Source organism: Polypterus senegalus, chromosome 1 (genome assembly GCF_016835505.1).
Source record: "Polypterus senegalus isolate Bchr_013 chromosome 1, ASM1683550v1, whole genome shotgun sequence".
Classification (NCBI taxonomy): Eukaryota; Metazoa; Chordata; class Cladistia; order Polypteriformes; family Polypteridae; genus Polypterus; species Polypterus senegalus.
Window position 1 is genome coordinate 130973845 of NC_053154.1, and position 26005 is coordinate 130999849.

Below are 26005 nucleotides of genomic sequence, written 5' to 3' on the forward strand. Positions count from 1 at the left end.
AATATTTGTGAGCCTATGGAAGCCATAAGAGATGGGAGCCTTGAGGTGAGCAAGTATTCTTACAACAAGCAACCTATAAAGGGGACTGCTTCTTAAGGACTGGTGATGCTCTTATGGTTGCATTTCCATAGTTAGTGTCTCTCACATGGGCAGCTACGCAGATGTGTCATCAAGGAGCTGCTATGGTTGGAGAGACTCTAACCGTTTTCTCTTTTTCTCATATAAGAATCAAGCTAATTATCATATATTGGAGCAAGTCCAAAGATTTTACTAGGAATATGGTCACCTTATAGTGTATACAATACATTGAGAGTGTGGTAATGGCTATTGCCATATGACAGCTTCCTACATTTTGACATAACCTTAGACTCATATGTGAAAGGCAGGCAAAATTAAGCCTGTTATTAGCCAAGAATCATTCATAGGTGAAAATAGTGAAATAAGGCGCGGTTTCCAAGAAAATAGCTTTGCACACAACATTAAGAGAGTATCCATGTTGAAACAAGTATTTAATGATGTATTTCTCAGGCCAGGAGAGGGCAGTTTAGTATTTATAGTTTGCACTGTTTTTGACTAATTTTCAAAAATTAGTGTGTGTGTGTGTGTGTAAAGAAAACAAAAATAATTTGGTGCATATCCCTATGCCTTGGAAATGGAGCCACAGTAAACTCCTTAAGACAAATGTCTCAGTAAGTTATTGACCTTGTGTCCAAGAACCAGTACATCGCAACAATTCCAAAACAAATATATTTTTTCTCTCAAAGTTTGTGTTATTTTCTCACTATCAATTAGCCCTGCAAGCAGGTCCTCCATCTTACAGGGAAAACGTGGAGGTTGGTGGCAGGATTGGCACTCCAGCCTCTGTAAAAAAAAAAAAATGTGGTGCTGAGGTGTCACCTGCTAAGACAAGATGACAGCTGGTTTCATTAAGGTAAGTAAAGTCAAGGACATGATACAACTAATCAAGTGTGTGAAACATCAGCCATCCTTCCTGTTTCCTCTTTGGTCTGGACAAAATGTTTTTAGAATTTCTCTTCAGGCTCAGGGTTAGGTTATTCATTCCACAAAATTCTTTAAAAACTTAAAAGGCATCACCACTGAAGGATGAATTAAATGGCATCATTGTGATTAATACATTTCCAGGGAAGGTGCACCCCCTGCTGGATACAGAATAATTTTCAGTTTTTCTAAAAGCAGAATAGGCATCAGCTCTCTGAGACTCTCATATTAAGTTTGTTAAAGAACGGGTGCATAGAAATAATATGCAATAAAGATTTTAAGAGAATATATTTTGTGTTTTTTTTTTTCATTTTTCTATACTCCAGGATTTTTTTCATTTGCAACTCATTGATAATAAGCAAAGTCATCAGTTCTTGGAGCTTTCTTATGCTGGAGCTACTTTGGAAGATAGCTGGGTGCTGGCAGACATTGGAATAACTCCATTTTCCACTATCAAATGTGTCTTGAAGGTAAGAAACTCTGTTGGAGTCTGTGATATTCAAACTGCAGTTAACGTCACGATAAGTGAAAAAAAAAGTCTTTTCTGCACAGAATAGCATTGCTGTCTCACAGCTTCAGAGGTCTACAGTCTCTGTTTCTAATACTAGCATGTTTCTGTTTATTTTGAGTACGGCACTTGATGATGGTATATTACATGAATAGCAGTATACATCATAAAGACATGTCTGACCATTTTTTATGGTTAATCAGTTTTCCTTGAACACTTCAAAGACATGAATTTCAAATATATTGATGGGTGGAATTTAATCCATTATGACTAAACAAGTTTGTGTGTATAAGTGTGTGCAGCGATGGACTGGCATCTCGTCTGAGGTTTGTTCCTGCTGTATGCCTGATGCTGACAAAAGCAGCTCACAACTGATGTAAATTGTAATCAACAGGTTCATGGAGAAGAGTCAAATTAAAACAGGTATGAAATTACAGTACGCTACAGACAGTTTTTTATTTTTTATGCTGTGATGGTTGGCATACCACGACGTTCATTATGATATACTATGGTTCAGACCAACAGGGGATTCAGGCAGACTTTTAAAACTGAAGTTTTATTGAGGTTTTACAGCACCATCCTAATATGTTTTTCTACTTCTTGATTTGTAATGATTTTTTTTTACTGCAAATTAAAATGTTTCTTGCAGCTGATTACCTAGTTTGAACATTCCCACCCTCATTTTTATCCACAACCGACGTCTTCAGCTACTGTGTTAGCCTCAGGTCCTAACTCAGAAAATGGATGGAGGGATATATGGATGGAAGGGTGGAGAGGAGAGAATGAAACCAGGAAGTAAGGTAGTAGAATCCTGCTGTGTGTACAGAAAAGAATAAAATCAGAAAATGGCATCGACTTGACATAAGGGCCCAAGTAGGGGCCTTGAAGTGATCAAAATTAGACAGTGGAAAACTGTCCATAGTAGCTTGAAGGAAAGGGTGGCTGTTTTAGGATTTTTACCTTGGTCTGTTTCTCTCATTTTCTATGCTATGTTGCAAACATTTAAATAATCTTTTTTTTTATTCAGTGCTTTTCATCTTTTCTTTGAGATTATTACAAAGCAGTTTGGAAAACAAATAAATTGCATGTATGTTAGTTTAGATGTAGAGAATGCAATAAAAAAAAACTTAACTGCAATTAAATTGGTAAAGGATGAACAAAGAATACTATTTGACAAAAGAAAGACTGGACTATTGTAAAGTTTGTAAAGCTGAACCTAGTCATTACTTATGTACAGTCCCAAGCAACTCTTGATCTTTACCAAAACAAAAAGACAAAAGGAATACAAATTTTTAAAAACATATTTGCATTACTTATCAAAAATAAATGTAAAAGTGCATGTACGGTAGATGGTGTTGTAGTAGATAATGCTGCAGCCTCACGGTTCATGGGTTTGAATCTCATGCTCATATTTTAATTTGTGAAGTTTGCATGTGCCCCTGCATCTACCTGGGTTTTCCTTAAACAACCCCAAAAAATATGCAGGTTAGGTATACTGTATTTGGTGATTCCAGATTGACTGTGCTTGAGCGTGGGTGTGTGTATGTATGGTGCTGGGATAGGCCCCAGCACCGCACAACCATAAATTGCATACATTGTGATTGAGAATATTATGGCTAAAAACTTTTTATTTCACTGCATACCACCAGTCTGTTAGATTAAAACAGTATCAATCTCCTCAGAAACCATTGATTGTGACTTCCTGTCTTCAGTACCATCTCTTCTGAATAGGTTAGCTGTCTAGCAGAAGCATATAAAGACATAGAGACTGACTGTCCTAACATTCCATTTTGTAAACATTTGCTTTTAACCTGGAAGGTACAACCGACTCCAGTCTTTGTGCACAGGAACAAAAAAGTCTAATAAAACCAAGCATCTTTGCTGGAAAGTAACCTGCAAAGATAGCATCAACGATCTGGCTGAAGTTTTAGGACACTGTAAAGATATTTTAATCTATACATTTTAGTCAGTCAAGCTGACGATGATTAGCAATCCGGTGGGTACAGAGATTTGTGCCCCTGACACGTAATTGTGAGGTATGTTATTGTACAATGTTCAAAATGGAGGGTGTCCAGTTGGCATGGGTCAGCAGAACTGTATTTTACCTGTAATGAGCCTTCAGGGGTTAATTTTTTCAGAAGGATGATAAATTAATCCACTTGGCTGTACTTTTTTTTACTGAGTATGCTACATAACTGTCAAATTTAAGAAAAGCATCATTATTCAATATTATGAGTGTTTATGTACGTAAGTTACCATACAGTATTATTATTTTTGTAAATAAGTATAAGTGCTTTGAGCCTGTACTCAGTTAAGAGTTTTATGTAAATACTGTAAAAAGCCAGCACTCAGAGAAACTATTGAAATCGTCAGACAAAAAAACTGAAATGCAGAGTCGGCGGTTTCGTTTTGCGGACGGGCTTGCCCCCCCTTGTCTATCAGTGGTTAAGCAAGTTTGTCTTTCCTCGGTGGTCTCACTTTGGAGACAGAGTCCATTTCTTTGAGCTTCATGCAGTAGCCTCGCACTTCGGGGTCAGACAGACAGACAGACACAATTCCACATGTAGATGTTTATATACAAGACTAGCTGTGCTATTTAGTAAGACAATGGTTGTTGGTTAATTTGGTGTATCAGAAGTACTATGTAACTAAGTGCTTTTCTGTATACAGGGTTTGTACTTTTTTAACCAGCAACAACAGTTATTTATATAGCACATTTTCATACAAATGATGTAGCTCAAAGTGCTTTAGAAGATGAAGAAGGAAAAGTTTATAAAAAATAAAAATAAAATACTAAGCAACAAAGAATAAAGTAAGGTCCGAACAGTAAAAAACAAAAAAAAAAAACTCCAGAGGGCTAGAGAAAAAAAAAAACAAAATCTGCAGGGGTTCCAAGGCCTTGAGACCGTCCAACCCCACTGGGCAAAGAGCTAAAAGTGTTGGGAAGCTGTGTGTTGTAGTGGTTAAGGCTTTGGACTTCAGACCCTGAGGTTGTGGCTTCAACATTTGGTTCTGGCACTTTGTGACCATGAGCAAGTCACTTCACATGACTGTGCTCCAATTGGAAAAACAAATAAAATTTAACTAATTATATCTTAAATGTTGATAGGTTGCGGATGCGCACCTTTTTTATGGGTGCCTCGTAGAACTTTGGAAATGCTGTGCAGCCGTTATCATAATGTTCAATCACCCTCCCACGCATTTGTTATTTTGTCTTTCACCATTTGATAATGCACTAGTTAACCACAAACCACCATGGGTCAGACCCCCTATGTTGTTGTTTATGTGTTGGTGCTTCACAGGGCTCGATACCCATACCAAATCTCACCCTCCCTCACATTTCATTTACGTGTTAGTAATTTGAGGCGCTTGATTAACCACCACAATCACCACCACCACCACCCACCCCCTCACCGTTCATACGTGAGTGCTTCATTCCAAGGGGAACCGCTCAGTTGTCATTTGTTTGAAGCAGTTCTTTGCGGTGCTCAATACTTCATTTCAGAAGGCTGACAGACTGAAATATGAGAGCTGTTATGCATTTAAGAGTGCAGGAAGTCAACATCAAAAACAGTGCTTGCTAACTACTGAGCTCTTCATTGAGTTTGCTGAACCTTTTTTTTCCATTTCATAACATGATGATGTCTCTTTTTTCCTGTCCAGGACAATGCCCCACCTTCGGTTGTCCACCCTATTGGTTTCTGGTTATATCTGCGTGGCCTGTCAATCAGTTCTGCTAGTCCTTAATTTGCATTAAGCATGCTTTCAGTGCAGTGCCAACTTATAAGTTAACATAATATTAGTAAACAAGCTGTGCAACCCATCTTAAATAAGTTGAAATCTAAGTATTCAGTACAGGCCTCAGTGATAACATTTGCAGTGCACCATGTAAAGTATATGCTATTTGGTATGAGATTTGTAAAAACAGTTTAATGTTATGTGATGCGCATCTTTTGAAGTAACAGAAACATAACAGCTGGATGGAGACAGAGACACACACAGGCACTTAACCTTTTATTAAAGTGGGTATCGACCAAAAGAGAAATAAAAAAAATGTGTCAACTAATTTTCTCTTTTCTATAGCACCACCTAAGTTCAATCAAATCTGTCAAGTCATTTTTGAGATTTTGGGGTATTTAGTTTTCCTATGGGCGGTACGGTGGTGCAGTGGGTAGCACTGCTGCCTCGCAGTTAGGAGACCTGGGTTCGCTTCACAGGTCCTCCCTGTGTGGAGTTTGCACGTTTTCCCCATGTCTGTGTGGGTTTACCCCCGGGTACTCCGGTTTCCTCCCACAGTCCAAAGACATGCAGGTTAGGTGCATTGGCGATTCGAAATTGTCTCTAGTGTGTGCTTGGTGTATGGGCATGTGTGTGTGCCCTGCGGTGGGCAGGTGCCCTGCCCGGGGTTTGTTTTATACCTTGTGCCCTATGTTGGCTGGGATTGGCTCCGGCAGACCCCCGTGACGCTGTAGTTAGCATATAGCGTGTTGGATACTGGATGGATGGATGGATAGTTTTCCTATTGTAGGGGGGTTTAACCCTAATTATCGATATCCTAAAATGTCCTTTCTTAGTGGATACTTACTGGCCTATACCAGGGATATACTAGGATATACCATACTTACTGGGATATACTATCTCCTGCTAAATTTCAGGTTTTGAACTAAATGGAAAACAATGTTTTTGTTGATGAGTGAGTCAATCAGTCAAATTTGCACTATATATTTGCATTACCTAATACGACTTACATAAGAGGTAAACATAATCAAGTAACGTTAGGCTAGGGTATGTTTGTTCAGCAAGTGTAGTAGGACAAGTAACAAAGAGTCGATTGACACAATAATAACTAAAAAATATACAATTCTGAATTACAATCAATAAAGCAATTAAACTTAGTCAAACAACAAATTAACGAACAATATAAAATATCACAGAGCAAAGTTTTTTTCCCCTATCAATTAGACAGATAATAGACAAAAATACAAATTTCCATGCCAGATTGGTCGAGCCCTGGGTTAACAATGACTGCCACCAGTACTGTTAGCCAACAGGATGCTGGTGGAAATTGGGCTACTGTTGGGCGAAGAAGGAGACGAAGAGGGGGAGACGTATCCGGAGGCAGGAGGAGAGGAGGAAGTTAAAGAGAGTGGAACTGAGGGTAGGAAGTTTGAATGTTGTCAGTATGACTGGTGAGGGTAGAGAGTTAGCAGATATGATGAAGAGAATGAAGGCTGATATATTGTGCGTGCAAGAGACTAAATGGAAGGGGTGTAAGGCCAGGTGGATCAGAGGGCGATTCAAATTGTTCTATCATGTTGTGGATGGGAGGAGAAATGGGGTAGGAGTTATTGTGAAGGAACAGTATGTCAAGAGTGTTTTGGAGGTGAAAAGAGTGTCAGACAGAGTAATGATTATGAAGCTGGAAATTGGAGGTGTGATGATGAATGTTGTTAGTGCATATGCCCCGCAAGTTGGGTGTGCGATGAATGAGAAAGAAGATTTTTGCAGTGAGTTGGATAAAGTGATAAGCAGTGTACTCAAGAGACAGAAAGTGGTGATTGGAGCGGATTTCAAAGTACATGTTGGTGAAGGGAACAGAGGAGACGAGGAGGTGATGGGTAGGTATGGTGTTCAGGAGAGGAATGAAGAAGGTCAGAGGATAGTGGATTTTGCCAAAAGGATGGACATGGCTGTGGTGAATACATATTTTAAGAAGAGGGAGGAACATAGGGTGACGTACAAGAGTGGAGGAAGATGCACACAGGTAGATTACATCCTATGCAGAAAAGTCAATCTGAAGGAGATTGAAGACTGCAAAGTGGTGGCAGTGAAAAGTGTAGTTAAGCAGCATAGGATGGTGGTCTGTAGGATGACGTTGGAGATCAAGAAGAGGAAGAGAGTGAGGACAGAGCCAAGGATCAAATGGTGGAAGTTGAAAAAGGAAGACTGCAAGGTTGAGTTTAGAGAGGAGGTGAGACAGGCACTGGGTGGCAGTGAAGAGTTACAAGACAGCTGGGAAACTACAGCAGATGTAGTAAGGGTGACAGCAAGAAGGGTGCTTGGTGTGGCATCTGGAAAGAGGAAGGAGGAAAAGGAAACCTCATAATGGAATGGGGAAGTACAGGAGAGTATACAGAGGAAGAGGATGGCGTAGAAGAAGTAGGATAGTCAGAGAGATGCGGAAAGTAGACTTTAGACTAGACTTAGAAAGTAGATTAAGCACAAGGTGAATAGAGAGGTGGCAAAGGCTAAAGAAAAGGCATATAATGAGTTATATAAGAGGTTGGACACTAAGGAGGGAGAAAAGAACCTGTTCCGATTGGCTAGACAGAGGGACCGAGCTGGGAAAGATGTGCAGCAGGTTAGGGTGATAAACGATAAAGACAGAAACATACAAGCGAGGAGAGTGTGTTGGGCAGATGGAAAGAGTAATGTGAGAGGTTGATGAATGAAGAGAACGAGAAAGAGAGAAGGTTGGATGATGTGGAGATAGTGAATCAGGAAGTGCAACGGATTAGCAAGGACAGCTATGAAGAGGATGAAAAATGGAAAGGCTGTTGGTCCAGATGACATACCTGTGGAAGCATGGATGTGTTTAGGAGAGATGGCAGTGGAGTTTTTAACCAGATTTTTTAATGGAATCTTGGAAAGTGAGAGGATTCTTGAGGAGTGAAGAAGAAGTGTACTGGTGCTGATATTTAAGAATAAGGGGGATATGCAGGACTGTAGCAACTACAGGGGGATAAAATTAATGAGTCACAGCATGAAGTTATGGGAAAGAGTAGTGGAAGCTAGGTTAAGAAGTGAGGTGATGATTAGTGAGCAGCAGTATGGTTTCATGCCAAGAAAGAGCACCACAGATGCGATGTTTGCTCTGAGGATGTTGATTGAGAAGTATAGAGAAGTCCAGAAGGAGTTGCATTGCGTCTTTGTGGACCTGGAGAAAGTATGTGATAGGGTGCCTCACGAGGGAAATGTGACAGTGGTGAAGTCTGTGTTAGGAGTGACTGATGCATTCAAGGTGGAGGTGGAATTACATCAGGGATCGGCTCTGAGCTCTTTCTTATTTGCAATGGTGATGGACAGGTTGACAGACGAGATTAGACAGGAGTCCCCGTGGACTATGATGTTTTCTGATGACATTGTGATCTGTAGCTATAGCAGGGAGCAAGTTGAGGAGACCCTGGAGAGGTGGAGATATGCTGTGGAGAGGAGAGGAATGAAGGTCTGTAGGAACAAGACAGAATACATGTGTGTAAATGAGAGGGAGATCAGTGGAATGGTGAGGATGCAGGGAGTAGAGTTGGCAAAGGTGGATGAGTTTAAATATTTGGGATCAACAGTACAGAGTAACAAGGAGTGTGAAATAGAGGTAAAAAATAGAGTGCCGGCAGGGTGGATTTAGTGGAGAAGAGTGTCAGGAGTAATTTGTGACAGACGGGTATCAGCAAGAGTGAAAGGGAAGGTCTACAGGATGGGAGTGAGACCAGCTATGTTATATGGGTTGAAGATGGTGGCACTGACCAGAAAGCAGGAGACAGAGCTGGAGGTAGCAGAATTAAAGGTGCTAAGATTTGCACTGGGTGTGACTAGGATGGATAGGATTAGAAATGAGTACATTAAAGGGTCAGCTCAAGTTGGACGTCTGGGAGACAAAGGCGGAGAGGCGAGATTGCATTGGTTTGGTCATGTGCAGAGGAGAGATGCTGAGTATATTGGGAAAAGGATGTTAAGGATAGAGCTGCCAGGTAACAGGAAAAGAGGAAGGCCTAAGAGAAGGTTTATGGATGTGGTGAGAGAGGACATGCAGGTGATCGGTGTTAAAGAACAAGATGCAGAGGACAGAAAGATATGGAAGAGGATGGTCCACTGTGGCAACCCCTAACGAGAGTAGCCGAAAGAAGAAGAAGAAGAATTAGACAGATATTTGCAGAACAGATGGGCCTTCAATTGCTTCTTAAATACATTAAGGGATTCAGAAGTTCAGATGGAGGTGGGCAGCTCATTCTACCAACTAGGAACTACACAGGAAAAGAATCTGGATTGAGACTTGATAGCACACATGGGTGGCATGAACAGATGCTGTTCTCTGGTGGACCTGAGTGGGCGAGAAGGAGCACGGCACCACACCAGTGTATCCATATACTCAGGTGCTGACCCACTGACTAATCTGTAGGCAAGCATCAGGGATGTGAACTTAATGTCTGCTGATAAAGGGAGTAGTGACCCGAAGAGAGGACTGACATGTGCCCATCTCAGATGGTAAAATACAAGAGAAGCCAATGAATTCTGGACCATCTGCAGCACCTTGATAGCACATGCAGGTACTCCTGCCAGAGGCGACTTGCAATAGTCCAGAGGCAAGGAGACCAAAGCATGGACCAGAAGTTGCTGCATACTGTGTTATTCATATACTAGACATTAAGCCCGTTACAATAATGGGCGCTAGAACAGTAGTGCATAAACATTAGTAGGAACAGTCTATATTAAATGGCAAGGGACCTTGTATGTGGTTGTAATATGCGTCACTGTATTGTGTGCCTTTAATTTTCTCTCTCAGTAATACTGGTTTGTATTTTCGTAAAATGCCTGTAATTTTGTCAGACAGTAATACAGTGGAACCGAAGTAATTTCCCCCATAGGATTAGTCCCAGATCATATGAACTGTATGTAAATATATATATTTTTTAAGATTTTAAGCACAAATATAGTTAATTATACCATTGAATGCACATAGTAATAGTAAACTAAATGTAAAAACATTGAATAACACTAAGAAAACCTTGAACAACTGAGAAAACTAACACTGCAAGAGTTCGCGCTATAGCCTTACAACCCGCTCGCTAAAAACACCTTTTTAATGAGTTTTAAGCACAGGGAAAAAAATGAACATTTGAAAAATCCGTAATCTAATAAACAACCAAGAAAAGTAACATTGCAACAATGCACGCGTGCGCCTGTGTGTGTGTGTGTGCGTGCGTGCGTGTCTGTCTCTGTGGCGGGCCTGCGTGTGTGCGAGTGGGCAAGTTTGTCTGTCTTTGTCGCGGGCCTGCCTGCATGCGTGCGTGCGTGCGTGACTGTGTTTTGCGCGGGCCTGCCTGCCTGCGTGTGTGTGTGCGTGTGTGTGCGTGCATGTGTGTGTGTGTCTGTCTGTCTGTCTCTCATGCGTACGCACCTGTGTGTGTGTGTCTCTCTCTCTCTCTCTCTCTGCACACACAGGGAATGCACAGGAAGAGACTGAACACGTCCCGTGTGACCCAACGCATGCGCATTTCACCAGAAGACACACACACGGACACCTGGACACACACAGGGGTTTTATTAAAGAGGATAAATAGATAACTTGAACTGAATAGGGTCTTGAACTATCACTTGAATGTAATATCTAAAAGTAGATCACAGTAAGGCATACAGAGTTTGTTTCAGTGAGTGAGTGCTAGAAAAGTTACATTAATGACATATTTGAACTTTTATTTGGCTGTTGGGCCTCACAAGCATTTAAAAATACTTCACTTGACCAATCTGTTAGATTTCGTAGTAAAGCTTTACAAAAGAACAGAAACTGAATATACACCTGCAAATTCGACATGGGGCCCACTTTGAATATGAACAAAAACTATTCTATATAAGTGAGACAGACTTTATAAAACTAAAAGAAAATGCAGATATTTTGTGCAACCATACCGCTGAGGTTTCTTACTTCTACTTCTGTACTGTACTGTACTGAATCAAGGTCCCAATTGAACTAATTGTTGTAAAAAAAACATACATTTATACATGATTGCAGTAAAAAGCAGGCAATTATCAAAAGATGTTAGAAACTTTAGGGAGAACGCATTACAAAATTTAGAAAGCAATCGATTGTAGCAGATCATTTTTAGAAAAAAATGTTCTCATTGCCAGTCATTTCCATCAAGGTACTGTTGATAACAGCAACAGACTGAAGAACAAACATTAACAAATGTGGATCTGCCATGTTGGTTACAACTTGCATTTTATATGTAATCGTGCATTGTTTTTAACAAAATATGACCACAACTTTTATCTGTGTACCATATTGAGCAGAGATGAATTAACTGAAGTTTCACTCTAATCACCTGAATGGAGGATAATCTGGAAAACAAGGAGGAAACAACATGGCCTCTTCAGACAGCTATGCTGGTTTACACTTCCATCAAATGGTAAATAGCTTCAACATTTGAAATACTCACATTTACTTTTCCATGCACCAGGTGCAAATATTTTTGAGGGTTATAAAGAGAATTAATATAATCAGGTTCCAAGTTCCTGTGAAGTGCAGTACTAATTATGTTTTTATTTTACATTGAAAGCATATTAATTAATTAGTCAAATATTTATCAGTGATCAGTCAATCAATCTATTACACCTCAAGAAAAAAACAAATCTGAGAAGCGGGCATTAATTGAATTAAAAACTATTTTGAAGTGCTGGAGTGAGTGCAGATTCTGCCTCATAGCTACAGAGACCTGATTTTAAATCACGCCCAGTTAAATGTTCGACAAAGTAAAAACACTACAAAGCAAAGACAGAATCTTAGCAGTAGGTTAATCAGTTGTGTTGATGGAGGGAGAGGGGAAAGAGTTATTCATTTATGTGTTTGCTTCGGGTAAAACTATCTCTGTGTCTGAAGATCCTAATTCTCACATGCTGTTATCATCTGCTGCTGAATGACAGGAGAGTGAAGAGAGTGTTTTAGGGGTGGGTAGAGTTATATGTCTTTTTTATGGACTCTTTTAAGGCCAGTGTTTCTCAACCTTTCTGGTGTCATGACCCATTTTTTCCCATACCGGTGTCATCACGATTCATCTCTTGTTAAACATCAGAATGGACCTTGAGATCTGAGTCCCCCTTGGTGAATCGGGGGTGGATCCACTATGACCTACTGCCGTTGTAAAGACAAGCAACTCACAACCCATCTGAAGCAGTCCTTGGCCAGATCACAGAGCTGTCTTAAGCTACATCTACTCTACTACATCTTCATTTAAAGATGTAATTTTTAAACAAAAATTATCTCTCCCCACACAGCAACTTTTCTATGACCACTGTTTCATAATAAGTTTTTCTTCCATGAGGGGTGGCGTCAGGGAATGAGACATTGTAATGAGCAGGATCCAATAAGGGAAGAGCTGCATAATAAGCACAAACCAAAAAGAGGCCGACGGAGTCTGTATTTCAAGAAATCTTTGTTTTTGCCCATCTGCACTGAAACACCACACTGTCATTTTTTAAAAGTATCCAGCTCTAGAGAGCATTTTCAGAAGTATTCATTTTCATGAGTTGAAAACGGCAGTGTAGTATGGATGAAAGGTGAGAACGGAGGAAATGTCTGTGTTTTTTAACGAAAATGTAGTTACTGTAGACAGGGGCCTTACAGTGGTGTGATGGTAGTCCTTGAAGAGGCTTGGGCAGTCTTCACTACTCTGTAGGCACATGTGATCTGTGACAGTGTAGTGACAGCTAGAGGGAATAGTCTCAAAGGTATACCTGTAGAAGTCGCTGAGAATTCCAGGCGGCATTCTGAATTTCCTCAGTCTTCACTGCAAGTACACCTTTGTTGTGCTTTCTTTACCAGGTGGGCGTGAATTGCTGAACTGAGCTTGTCTTTACTTGCTAGATATACCTGTAAACATCTTTGTATTCCGCATGTTAAGAAGTTGTGTGCATCTGAAAGGGTTTGGGTCTTTTCTGGAGAAGCTAAATGCACTTACATTTGTTTAATTTCTTTTAACTTTTTCTGCATTTCTGACGATGAAATGACACAGCTTCATAAGATACTTTCTGTTGTGTGTCTTAGCAACCGTTTGTTATCTCAATATTTGTCTTGCAATCAGCTATAAAAGACAGTAATGTGAGAATGAGGTCTTTAGCTGGCAGTTTTAACTGGTTTCAAAACACTTGCTAGTGTAATGAAAACAGATCATTGAATGAAAATGGCACTCACAGTCAGCACTTGATCATTTATAATGCATGGTTATGTAAAACATCTTGCATGTTTAAATTAATGAATTTCAGTTGATTTAAAATAGATATTTTTGTGTTAATAAGTTTAAATTAATGTGCAAATACACATTATGTCATATTTACAAAACAGTAAATGTTTTTAAGTGATAAAATAGCAATATATGAATTCATCAAATAAACTCCAAATATGTTTTTTTGATACTTTTCATTATGAGTACTATACACTAGTATATCTATAGTATATACATTTGTTTTGTGTATTGTGGTCCCCAGCCGGGCGAGAGGAGGGCTTGTGCCTCCTCCAGACCGCGAGGGGGCGTCCGTCCTGGTTATGTTGGGCGCCTCAGGTAAAGGGCTTGGAAGCCCAGCCCTGTAGGGACCTGTGGCCACCGCCAGGCGGCGCCCCGATGCCGGTATATCCTGTGTGGTCCCCGGCCGGGGCTGGAGTCCAGCCGGGACGCCCAGGAGGACCAGAGGAGGGCTTATGCCTCCTCCAGACCGAGAGGGGGCGTCCGTCCTGGTTATGCTGGAGGCCTCGGGTAGAGTGCTTGGAAGCCCAGACCTGTAGGGGCCCGTGGCCACCGCCAGGCGGCGCCCCAGTGCCTTATTATCCCGGGAGCCCGGCACTTCCACCACATCAGGAAATGCCAGGGGTAAGACGACAGGGGACACCCAGATGGCTTCTGGGTGCGCAGCTGGCACTTCCGCCACACGGGGGTGTGTCCGCGGGAGATTGCCGGGAAGCAGCTGGAGCCCATCCGGGTTCCTATAAAAGGGGCCGCCTCCCTCCAGTCATGAGTGGAAGTCGGGTGGAAGAGGATGGAGCTGGAGTGAGGACTGGAGGCGGCCAGGAGGAAAAGAGGCACAGGACTGTGTGGCCTGGACATTGGGGGAATCGGTGCAAGAGGCACTGGGGTTTGTGCACATGCAATTTGTAAATAGTATTGTAAATAAACAGTGTGTGGTGGAGCCAAAGATGTCCGTCTGTCTGTGTCCGGGTCCAAGTTCACAGTATCTATTTAATGAATAATTACCATTTGCTAAATGGCTATAGACCTGAACCCTCTTGCAGCTGGTAAATATTATTTAGTAACCTGCATTCATATAGTAAACAACAACATAATAAAGGTCAAATCAATTGTCATGTGTACATAGTTCAATGACTTGCATGTCTCTTCAGAACAGCTGACAAAAATGTATTACAAACAATTAATATAAAGTATACATTGCATGCAAGATGTATAACAGGCCACTTTTAAAAACCAGAGCAAGTATTCAGAATTTTACTTTTTAGCCTAAAATATATGGAGCTGCTACTATCAGCCATTCTCAAGATAATGCAACTGGCATGACTCAGATAAGAATAAACAGACAAGGAGAGCTAGGAAATGGGGACAAGTGTTGTACATGTGATTTTATCTCTGTATCAGTAATATTTTGTGCCGCCTTCACCTCCGTCTGTAATGCTTTATGTTCTTGAGCCGAACATGGGCTGTACCAGGATGTTATGCAGCCAGTGAGGATGAACTCTACTATGCACCTGTAGAAATTCATGAGAACAGATGAAGAAATCTGACCAGTCCTCAGACATCTGAGAAAAAGATACACTATTGAGCCTTTTTGTCAAAAGCTGAAATGTGTTTTGCTTATTCCTGGTGATCATTGAGAGTCACTCCAAAAAAATTTAAAGCAGTTCTTCAACATCATCCCCTTTGATCTAGATGTCAGTGTGGGGTGCCTTGTTTTCCCTAAAGTTTATGACCAACTCTTTTATTTTTCTGACGTTGAGAGTAACATTGTTGTCCTGGCACAACTGAGACAGCAAGTAAGCCTTTTCTTTATTCTTATCATTATTGTACCCCATTATCTGTGATGGTGGTGTCATTAGTGGTAATGGGTGAACTGTGCTGAATTTGGTTGTCGTAAACTTTAGCAAAAATGCTCAAATAGTTTGGATTTTCATCAAATTCGGCAAATTGCATTGAAGTCAAAGTGGAAGGATAAACTGAACTAGTTTTGCATGGATTATAATGATGCAATGGTCTTTTTCTGCCCCAGACGGCTAGGGAAGTGTCTGCCAATTACTCTGGACCAACCATGGAAAAAATGTGACTTGAGTTGAGAGGAAGAACTATCCACCATCATGCCTCCCTGAGATAAAATTCTGCTCTAAGACCACAATACTCCAAGTTCTTTATATCTCAGTACATCTCCCAAGCTCCTAATTTACAACTAACTGAGAACATGTGATGCAAGGGACTAGCATTACATACTCAGGGGGCTGTTGTTGTCACTATTTGATCTGCACTACATGTTTAACCTAGCAGGGAAGACATAACGTACAATGAACCCATGTAGAACAACAAAGAATTTTCACAATATTCTCATTATTGTGAGCTAATGTACACCTCATATGAAAATACTGAATTTTTTTTTTTTTAATGAATGCCAGTGTGTACCATTTGGGGAGTGGCATTATGCATGCATACGTATGGCATAAATTATTCACACATGTGCAAAGCTGTTGTTGTTGTAGACCACCAATTCAAAACTCCTTGGAAGATGAAACAAAGCAGATCAAGCAGTACTACAAAGTGTGAGGCAGAGTGTGCTTAATGTACGCATGGGTGAAAGTTCTGCACATATGTAACGCAAATTGGGCAGGTAACACAGATTAGGTAGTGACACTCCCATCCAACTTGGCTGATACAGCTCTGTGATATCACATTAGTCTTGCAAAGCATCATGAGGCACTGGGAAAAAATAATTAATCTTCAAGGAAAAATTCTGCAAACTCCTTTGCAAATTTCACTGGTCAGCACTAAGTCATCAGCAGATTTAATGATGGAGTTGAGACTGTGTTTAAAATGATTTGACTATTTTTTTTTATTTTTACAAACAGGTCCTGGAGCTCTAAAAAGTTATACATCATGTTGAGGTTTTTGGAGTCTGGGAAGTCCAATATACACATTTATTTTATGTCTCTGTGTGTTTCTATGTATGTTGAAAATTGTTTGCCTTTATCTGCAATACCATCTTGATGTGCTGCAATGCCATTTTGAGATGCTCGGTCTCTGTTGTTGCTAGTGGTTGCTATGTAGGATGACATTTAATGTCATTACTGTGACAGTATAAATTTTAGCGTTGTGAACTTTCTGCATTACAAAAAATTAAATATACGTAAGTAAATCAAGCCATTTAATCTTGTTTTCCTTACTGTAAGATTTATTGACTTATCAAGAAATTTGCATTTAAAAATATTTAGCTTATTTTAACATATGTCATCAAGTAAATTTTGGTTGCCCTATTTGCAAATTGTTTTCTAAATAAAAGAAAAACGACTCCTCTATCAAGTTTGAATTTTCTAGTTGTTGCATATGCATTTGTCCACGTTTCTAGATACAACTTTAAATTTCAGCATTATTTTATTTCACTCTAAATTTGATTTCTAGTTGCAAACTCTTTTCTTTGATCACAATCCTTGATTTATATTCTGCCTCAGTTTACGTGTTAATACCTGGTATCACTTTCTCATTTTGAATTTTGACTATAATTTTCATTTCACAATCTAGCCTTTGTCAACTTCATTCTCATTCTCCGGGTTTTGTTTGAACTTGTCTTGTTTATTTACAAAGATCTGTCTTCTGATTCCATTACTCTTTCTAAACTGCTTCAGCCCAGTGCAATCAGTACAGTGTTTGGCCACACAGTTATAGATGAATAAGCAGTACAGAATGGGGCTCAACCAAGGTTATTATAGTTTTGCCTTTTTGTATTAGTTTTTATTTCTATATTTTTTCTGACTTTACTTGGAAATTCAGTTTAGTTTTAGTTTTCCTTCATTGTGTAATTTTAGTTTTAGTTTAGTTTTTATTTCACAAAGTCTATTTTATTTTTATATCAGTTAGTTTCAGTTTTAGTATTAGTAATTATGGCATAGTTAAAGAGCTAGAATGGAGTTTAGTTTTGTGTCACAATCAGACAGAACTGTAGACTTAATGGATCTGGATATATTAGTGGATACTTACTCCACTATGTGGTTTACTATCTGGTTTTGTTTTTGCCTGATAAAAACAAACATAATCAAAGTCAGATACTGAATATGAACAATTTTTATACAATTTAAAAATTTTTAAAAGTATTTTCTATGTCATGTATGCTGAACAAATGTGCGCTGATTGTTGGCACTTTTTATCTTTTCTTTTTACTGTACAGAATTTGCCAATTTGTAATGAAATTTGGGGTGAATTTTAAGGTTTGAAGATTTTTTTTACTCTAAATGTCTACAGCACACAACATTTCCTGCTTCAAGACAATGTGCTTATAATGAATGCTTTCCATATTGCATTAAAAAATCTCCCACACTGGGCTTTTTATTTTCAACCAGCTTTATTGATCTCATTTTCCATCTCAGGCACATACAATTTATAGACAGAATTTTGCCACCTGCAGCAGGGCTGTCTTAACAGCATTATAGGCCCCTGGGGAAAGCAGTGCCCAACATGTAAATGATCGATAAAATTAAACATATATTTATTGTATTGGTACTTCCAACAAAATCAGTGTTTAAACATTAAAAATGCTGTACAAAGATTAATTGACACAAATGTTTAAACAATGTAACACGTGCCTTGAAAAACACAAAAATTTCAACATATAAATGATACTCAATAGGTAAACCGTACAGATGGCACAGTATGACATTACTATGAATTATTTATTATTAATCAAGTGTTCAACACAAACATTTGTGAAATTTCTTTGCAGAGAATTAGTTGAACTGACGTTAACATATATGCTTTTATGTTATGTAGTGTGTGAGATCTGTACACATTCAGGCACGTGAGGTTGCAAAGGTTACCGTGATACTAAATGTATCACAATAGCAAATATTTATAGTTTAGTATAGTTTAGTATTAATTTATTGACAGCAAGTCACAACATACATAGATTACATTGGGACACCTGTGCTCATGGGGCCCCCAGGCAACTGCCCAGCATACCCATGCGTTAAGACGGCCCTAACCTGCAGGCCTGAAAAGATATCAAAAATCAGAAAATAGATTCTACTGTGTTTTGACAGGTGTGATCATGAAAATCATGTGGGCTTAGGAAAAACAGGACTCTTAGGCTTGAATCAGTTTGTAGACTCCACCTGGCTCTACTGAGGGAAACCAAGAAAAACAAGCATTTAGTCCAAAATCCAGTCATAGAGGGGAGTGCTAAGTCCTAAATTGAGGTGTTTGGTAGTCAGCTTTGATGATAAAACAGGGTTAAATGCTGCACTGTAGCCTGTAAATAGACCTTTGACAAAACAGTTTTTATTATCCTGATGTACACAGCATATGGCATCCTCTATGGATTGTTTGTGATGATATGCAAAGTGGAGGAGATCAAGACTATCTAGAATATTCTTTCAATGTATTCCAGCACTCGTCTTTCAAAGCACTTTATCATGATTATAGGAAGTACAACCAACGTATATTCATTCAGACAGTATACATTAGTTTTCTTAGACACAGGCATAATTGTTGTCCTTTTGAAACAGGCAACGATAACTGATTCTCCCAGGAAAATATTAAAGATGTCACTGAAGAAATTATCCAATTGGTTGTGAATATCAAATAGTTTAAAAATCCTCCTGATGTCGTGTACAGAAATAAAGAAGTATGAATCACTCAGTGCTGCAAGCAGTGGAGGGTTGCTTGTAGTTGCGATCAAAATGATGATAGAAAGTAGGGATGGGTGGTACTAAAGAATTTGTTTTTAATCCAATACCAAAAAGGTAATACCAAGCATAGTATCCTGATACCAACACTAATGCCACTACATTTAAAAGTCACCTTGTGTAATTTTGATTATGGCTTGAAATTTTATAGTATGGATTTAGAGTTTTGACACTTACATTAAAACGTGTATCTTCTACATTAGAATATAAATATATATATATATATACAGTATATATATACTATATATATATATATATTGTGACAGATATGGGGCACTATCGCTCCCTTGAACCCCTGTCCACGACTTCAGACACCAGGTAAAAGTCCACAAGTTGACTTTATTTAATTGCCACAGTGCACAAAGCACCTTCTCCTCCACTACTTATACTCATACAAATACAATTAATCAATCCTCCAACTCCCAGACGCGTTGCCACCCTTCCACCCAGCTCAGCTCGCCATCTGGGAGCTCCCATAGTCCTTTTATATATCCTGACCCGGAAGTGTTCCAATCCCCAGTCCATGTGACTTTCAATCCCTTCCGGGTCAGGTACAAGTCCTTTTCTTCACCCCGGAAGCCTGTCATTCCCCTTGTCCACATGTGCTTTCGGGGCATAGGGAAAATACCTGTTATTCCTCCCTGCAGCGTCTCCTAGTGGCTTCCATGGCATCCAGCAGGGCTGTGTATAAAAACTACAATATCCATGATGCCCTGCTGGTCTTCTGGGGACCTCCATACTGTAAGGAGGGCTCCACCTGGCGGCTTGGGGGTATTGGCTGGGATAAACGGCCGGCCACTCACCACTATATATATATATATATATATATATATATATATATATATATACATAGTGGTGGATGGCTGAGACCCATGCCCAGCCACAACGCCCCTTGGACACTAGATCCGGGGGAGCAGCCATGGGATCCACGCTATGTCCCCCAGAATACTTGGTGGCAGCCCCCCTGGGTTGCATCGGGGCCACTATCCTGGAACACCAGAGCTCATTCCTGTTGGGCTCCGTGGCCACCGCCAGGGGGAGCAGGAAGGCTTCCTGAGCCCAAGTGGGCTGTAACCTGGACTATAAAGGGAGCCTGCGGCCACTGCTCTGGGTGCCAGAGTCGGGACGAGGAGGACAAAGCTGTCTGGGAGGAGTGGAGGAAGAGGAGTGATTTTTACTGTGTTTTTGGGTTTTCTGTTGTGTGTCTTTTTGGAGACTATTTTGTGTCTGTGGGTACGAGGAAGGCGTATCCCACAGACGAAGAACAAATAAATAGTTTTGTTGATTTTCACTTGTGCCTCTGGTGTCAGTCAGTGGTGCGTCAGCGCCAACCAAGTGCTTCTACCACTATATATATAACTTTGAACATACTGTATGTAAAAGTATTTAGAAAAAAGTAAAAACTGAGACAACCTCAGTAAAAGTTACCATTTTCAGCTGACCTTTGTGCATTTTAACCTCAATGTCTCCAGAACACAACAATATTAATGTGATTTATACTTTAAAAATTTTGATTGCATAACAAAAAAAACACACATTTCAGGTTATTATGTTAAACAAATTACTGACAATTTTTAAATATTTTAGTGCATTGAAAAGAATGAGAGCTTTAGGTTTCAGCTCAGTAACTATTTAATGGTAATTATTATTATTTTTTTTTTTTTGAAATGCCAATTTTTATGATGAACAAAAAAAGGTCATGTTCAGTTTGTGTGTAATAGGCAAGCCAATAACTCATTTTTGATTAGATCCAAGCTTGAGCCTACTGTGCTGGAGAAACAAGTCTTTTGAGATGACAGGAGTGGGAGAGACAGACACTTTGTGGTACAGTCTGATGTTAACAGAAGGATTAAGGCATGTAAACCTAAAAATTTGTTGCTGGCTTATACAGTGCAGAGAGATCGCAAGTGTGAACTCATGGGTTTGAGCTCTAATTATATCTTGTTTCATTTAAAGATGCATATTGTAAAAGAACAAAAATGGATGGATATGATTTTGGCAAAGTGATTGATATAGTATGTGTATTGTGATGTACTGATGTAGAATAAGATGAACGTTTTAGATTTGGTAGAGAAGCCACTTGAGTCAAAATAATGTAATTTAATCCTAAACAGCTTCTACAGCATTCCATCCTTTATCCAAAATAATTTGGCTAATGATGAATTTATCTTTAGTGACTATAAAAAAAGCTTTCATTTACTTACTTTACTACATAAATGACAAGCATCCTACTTTTTTGCCCATTTCCTACACATAAAACAATTGTTTGCCTTACATTTGCTGACTTTTGCTGGGAACAGGTTTCTAGCCTTTCAAGGACAGTTTCCCCCCGTGATTTCAGCCCGCTTCCTCTACTGCGTGTCCCTAAGTAGCTTTGCTTGTTTTTTAAATAAAAATTTCCAGCTGTGCTCTCCTAGGAGAGCTAATAATAGCTATGTATAACTGAAAATAGGCATATATTATTTTTTTTTAGTTTAAAGCATTGTAAAGTACACCACATTTTTCAATTAAAGAAGCAAGTGGTGTTTTTTTTATTTAGTTTACTTTCCAGTTTAGGTTATACAATTATGCAAGAAAATAACCATAGTTTGTTCTGTGCATAGGGAAAAAACAGGAAGGAGTCCAAGAATAGCTAATTAAGATTCTCCTGAATACATGACTGTAGGAAAGTTTATTAAAAGTTGCTGCACAAGGAATATTGTGCCCTGGTGTGCTACACTAATAATAGTTATATTGTGGCAGAATCCTTTGTTGCATGAGGTCAGATTGTTTAAAAATAACTGCAAATGGTTTTCCTCCACTTTTTAAGTTTGCTTTTGGTCATTTATAATCTACTCTAAAATCACTTTTATTCTCACAGGTCAGTCTCTCCTATACATCTAAGGAAAAAGCATAATAGAAAACCTTTTCAAACATGCTTAATCTAAGTTAGGGTCAATGTTAAGCTTATTCACCACCAGAGACAAGGCAGAGCCAGCTTTAGACAGGGTGCCAGTTTATCACTGTAATATACTCATGAATGTACCGATGCCCATACTCACACTCACAGTGTACCTAATGACAATTGCCAGTCAACCTAAAATGTACACCTTTGGGAAAACAAGACTACCACACATGTTCATTAAAGTATTATGAACCAGTGAGGGCTCAAATGAGGCCCAGAAAGCAGATGTTAAACTGGCTAATATGCAGGGTGCTTGGGCCCAAAGCAGTCAAAACTTTAATTATTCAAAAGGTGGAGGGGATGAGTTAAAACCCCGGACCACAATAACAAAACAATGATTATTAATAATATGAATTTATTAACAAAAAAGAAAACAAGACAAAAGTGACAATCAAAAATGGTTTGTCAGTAAAAGGCAAACCTAAATAATAAAACCACGCCCAATAAATGAAAATCAGAAACAAGACAGAATTTGAAAAGCCCGGTAATCAAAAATTAACACCTATAATGAATAAAGACAACCCAATGATGTCAGCTAAACCACAGAAGCAGGACCTAATACCTCCATAGTGTGGACGAATCTCACACCTTATTTAGACTTAGGATAATCCCACAGCTGCAGTGTCAGGGATCTCTGAGGCTCAATATAAAGAAAACATGACATATAACCAACAAGAAATGTACACAAGAACTGAGAAATAGAAAAATACTTAATGGAAACAATTAAACACAAAAAATATATTAACAAAAACAACCTTTATTAACAAATACATCAAAATAATACACAAAAAAACCCAAAACAAATTAATAAGGGTTAAAAAGACGAAGATCAGGAATAAAGCCAGGTACTGCAATCCCCCGAAATGTATGCACACAATAGCAGATTTTATTAAGGACAGGAAGTGTGTCAGACAGATAATGGGGATGGATGTGAATGGTTATGTGAGGCTGTTGCTCAAAACTGTATAGTCATTCATTACGTAATGGGGATCATTGAGGGTCTGGCTTCACTTGAGGTTATTCTAGAAATAACAAAATGATATGCTTATTTTTCTTGTGTAAGGAGGAAGATAAACCAGTTCTGCTGGTGAACAATACTCTTATGAAGGAATCCATGCAGATCATGGGAAATCTTTACTTGTTGTCATCAAGAGTGTCCACCCTAAAGACAATGGTATCTATGAAATGTGGACTACCAGTGAGTGTGTTCCGGCTAAGTTTGGAGAATGGTGTCCAGCTCTATGACTGCAACAAGCTGGACGACTATGGAATTGAAGTAGGTAAGGCCAACTGTTATTTTATTTTGGCGTCGTTCATCCATAGCAGAGTAGTGCGGCATGTTAAGATTTACCAAATACGACTGAATTATTGTTACATATATTGATGTATTCTGATTCATCAATGTTGATCTTAAGTAGGTACGTACCGAATTCCTTGAATTTAATGCATGCTGATCTGTGTTTTACAGAAACCTAAAGTTGGTTGTAAAAAGGTACTCCTTAATGATGCAATCAATTGAATTAAAAATATTTTTACCTACTTTAGCTGGGTGGAGAATATATTGACTGCTAGGTAACACACGGACCTGTGGTCCTCCCAAGATCAAGTTCTCACCTCAGCAGTTCACCAATACCAGCTGAATGCTGTGCTGCATATGTTTGGAGCACAACAGATGAGGGAATTGTTAATCTTCTTCTTCCTAACACATAATCAGCTTCTTGAATTGGCCTTATGCTTAGCAAAAGTCATTGCTCCTCTTTTTGTTTCTGCCATGTCACCTCGATCAGTTTGCCAATGCAGCTGGCCGTAAGAAAAACAAAAGACTTCGATGACTTCACAGAGGTTGCCAGTAGCCATATTTTTTGCTTCCCAAGTGTGTATCACATCATAAGCTTTGAATGAAAACCAAGATCAAGGTTGTACACCAAGTGGTTCGCAAGTAATCACATGATAGATGGACACAACCTTTAGCATTTTATATATTTAGTTTAAGCTAGAAATTAGAAGGGTGGCACGGTGGCGCAGCGGTAGCGCTGCTGCCTCGCAGTTAGGAGACCTGGGTTTGTTTTACGGGTCCTCCCTGCATGGAGTTTGCATGTTCTCCCCGTGTCTGCGTGAGTTTCCTCTGGGCACTCCGGTTTCCTCCCACAGTGCAAAGACATGCCGGTTAGGTAGATTGGCGATTCTAAATTGGCCCTAGTGTGTGCTTGGTGTTGTGGGTGTGTTTGTGTGTGTCCTGCGGTGGGCTGGCACCCTGCCCAGGATTGGTTCCTGCCTCGTGCCCTGTATTGGCTGTGTTTGGCTCTAGCAGACCCCCGTGACCCTGTGTTTGGATTCAGCGGGTTGGAAAATGGATGGATGGATGGATAGAAATTAGAAAACCTGAAAGCATTATGGTAGGTAGTTTAATATTGGCAGTCTTTGTTTATTCATTTTCTGAACAAACTTCTCCCATCATAGGGCCTTATGGAGTGAAAGTCTAGCAACATCAAACACAAAATAGAGCTCTACCCAGATCTTCATTCATTCACAAGCCACTTGAACTCCCCAGGTAACATTATTTCCACATTTTTAGAACAAGCGAGTAAACTAAACTATATAGAAACAGAATAGGTAGCCACACTCTCCAGCCCAAACACAAGTTCATGTAGCAGTGAGGCAGAAAAACTAGGCTCTCTGAAATCCCAACATGTTACAAGAATTCATGAGAAGGCAATCATCTTGGCTATCCAGCAAGTTTGTCAAATCTTGTCTGTTAAATTAGCTTAGTTAATGTTAACTGTGTTTACGGAAGCTATAGAAGAAAACGTATTACCAAAAATACTACAACAGATATCAGTTATTATGTTTCCAAATAAGAATAAAATTTATGAAGAGTGTTTATCATATAGACTGAATACTAATGACAAGATGCTGGGAAATGTTTTAACAAACAGAATAAAACAAGTACTCCCATTTTTAATATCATAAGATGAAAGTTTAATGACTATTTAATAGAATACAGTATGTAGGTGGAAGTACTGCAAACCTGTTTCTGGCTGATGGGTCTGGTGCAACTGATCCTGCAGTGTTTTAAGTTAACCCTTGGGTGTGTGCATGTGAATGTGCAACCTGAACGTTCTAGTTTATTAGTCACGCTTACAAAAATGAGGACTGCTTTTTTGTTTTTTTTTATTGTCTGCTTACAGTTTTAGTTCAAGGTTTTCCCAGTCAGGCCTAAGTAGTGCAAGTCAAAAAATTAGGCATAAAAAGTCTAGTACTATTTGCTTTCTGAAACATAGCGGCAATAAACTGAAAAAAAAGAAACCAAATTAAAAACATGAATGTACTGATCATAATACATTATGCTGAATGAGGTGGCTGGCATTTTGATATTCACCCACTGCTCAGGAGGACCTCCCGACAATTTCAGATTCGATAAAGCCACCAAGGGAGTCTTATGGATTCAACTTCCACTATGTGGAAAAGACACCAGCAATTTGGTACCTCTCTTTCAGAAAAAAGCTTTGAGTCTTGCTTCTAAAATAACAAGTAATTAGAATTGTTTTTAATGCTTGCTGGCTTTAACAAACATCTGGCTTAAAGGTGGTTAGGACTACTACTTGGCAGCAACAGGGTCTATATTGGTGTATTTTAGCAGATGTCTGAAGGTATCAAAAATGATTTGATGCCAGTTTCTCAGTTTCCATTGTTTGATTTATTCTTGTGATGTGAGTGGTGCATGAACTTTCATATCTTGCTGGTTATTAGCAAATGAAGGACAGATATTACTAAACTACATTCATTTTAAGGGCGGCACAGTGGTGCAGTGTAGTGCTGCTGCCTTGCAGTAAGGAGATGTGGG

General features: G+C 39.3%; 1 protein-coding gene across 1 annotated transcript in view; it reads left to right on the plus strand.

Moving 5' to 3' along the window:
* LOC120532192 (protein ANKUB1-like) overlaps positions 1-26005 on the plus strand; it is a 70316-nt gene that overhangs the window by 35254 nt on the left and 9057 nt on the right. The window contains exons 3-4 of the mRNA XM_039758055.1: positions 1326-1469; positions 23225-23441. Of these exons, the coding sequence (XP_039613989.1) occupies positions 1326-1469; positions 23225-23441 (361 nt within the window). The remainder of the gene's footprint in view (positions 1-1325; positions 1470-23224; positions 23442-26005) is intronic.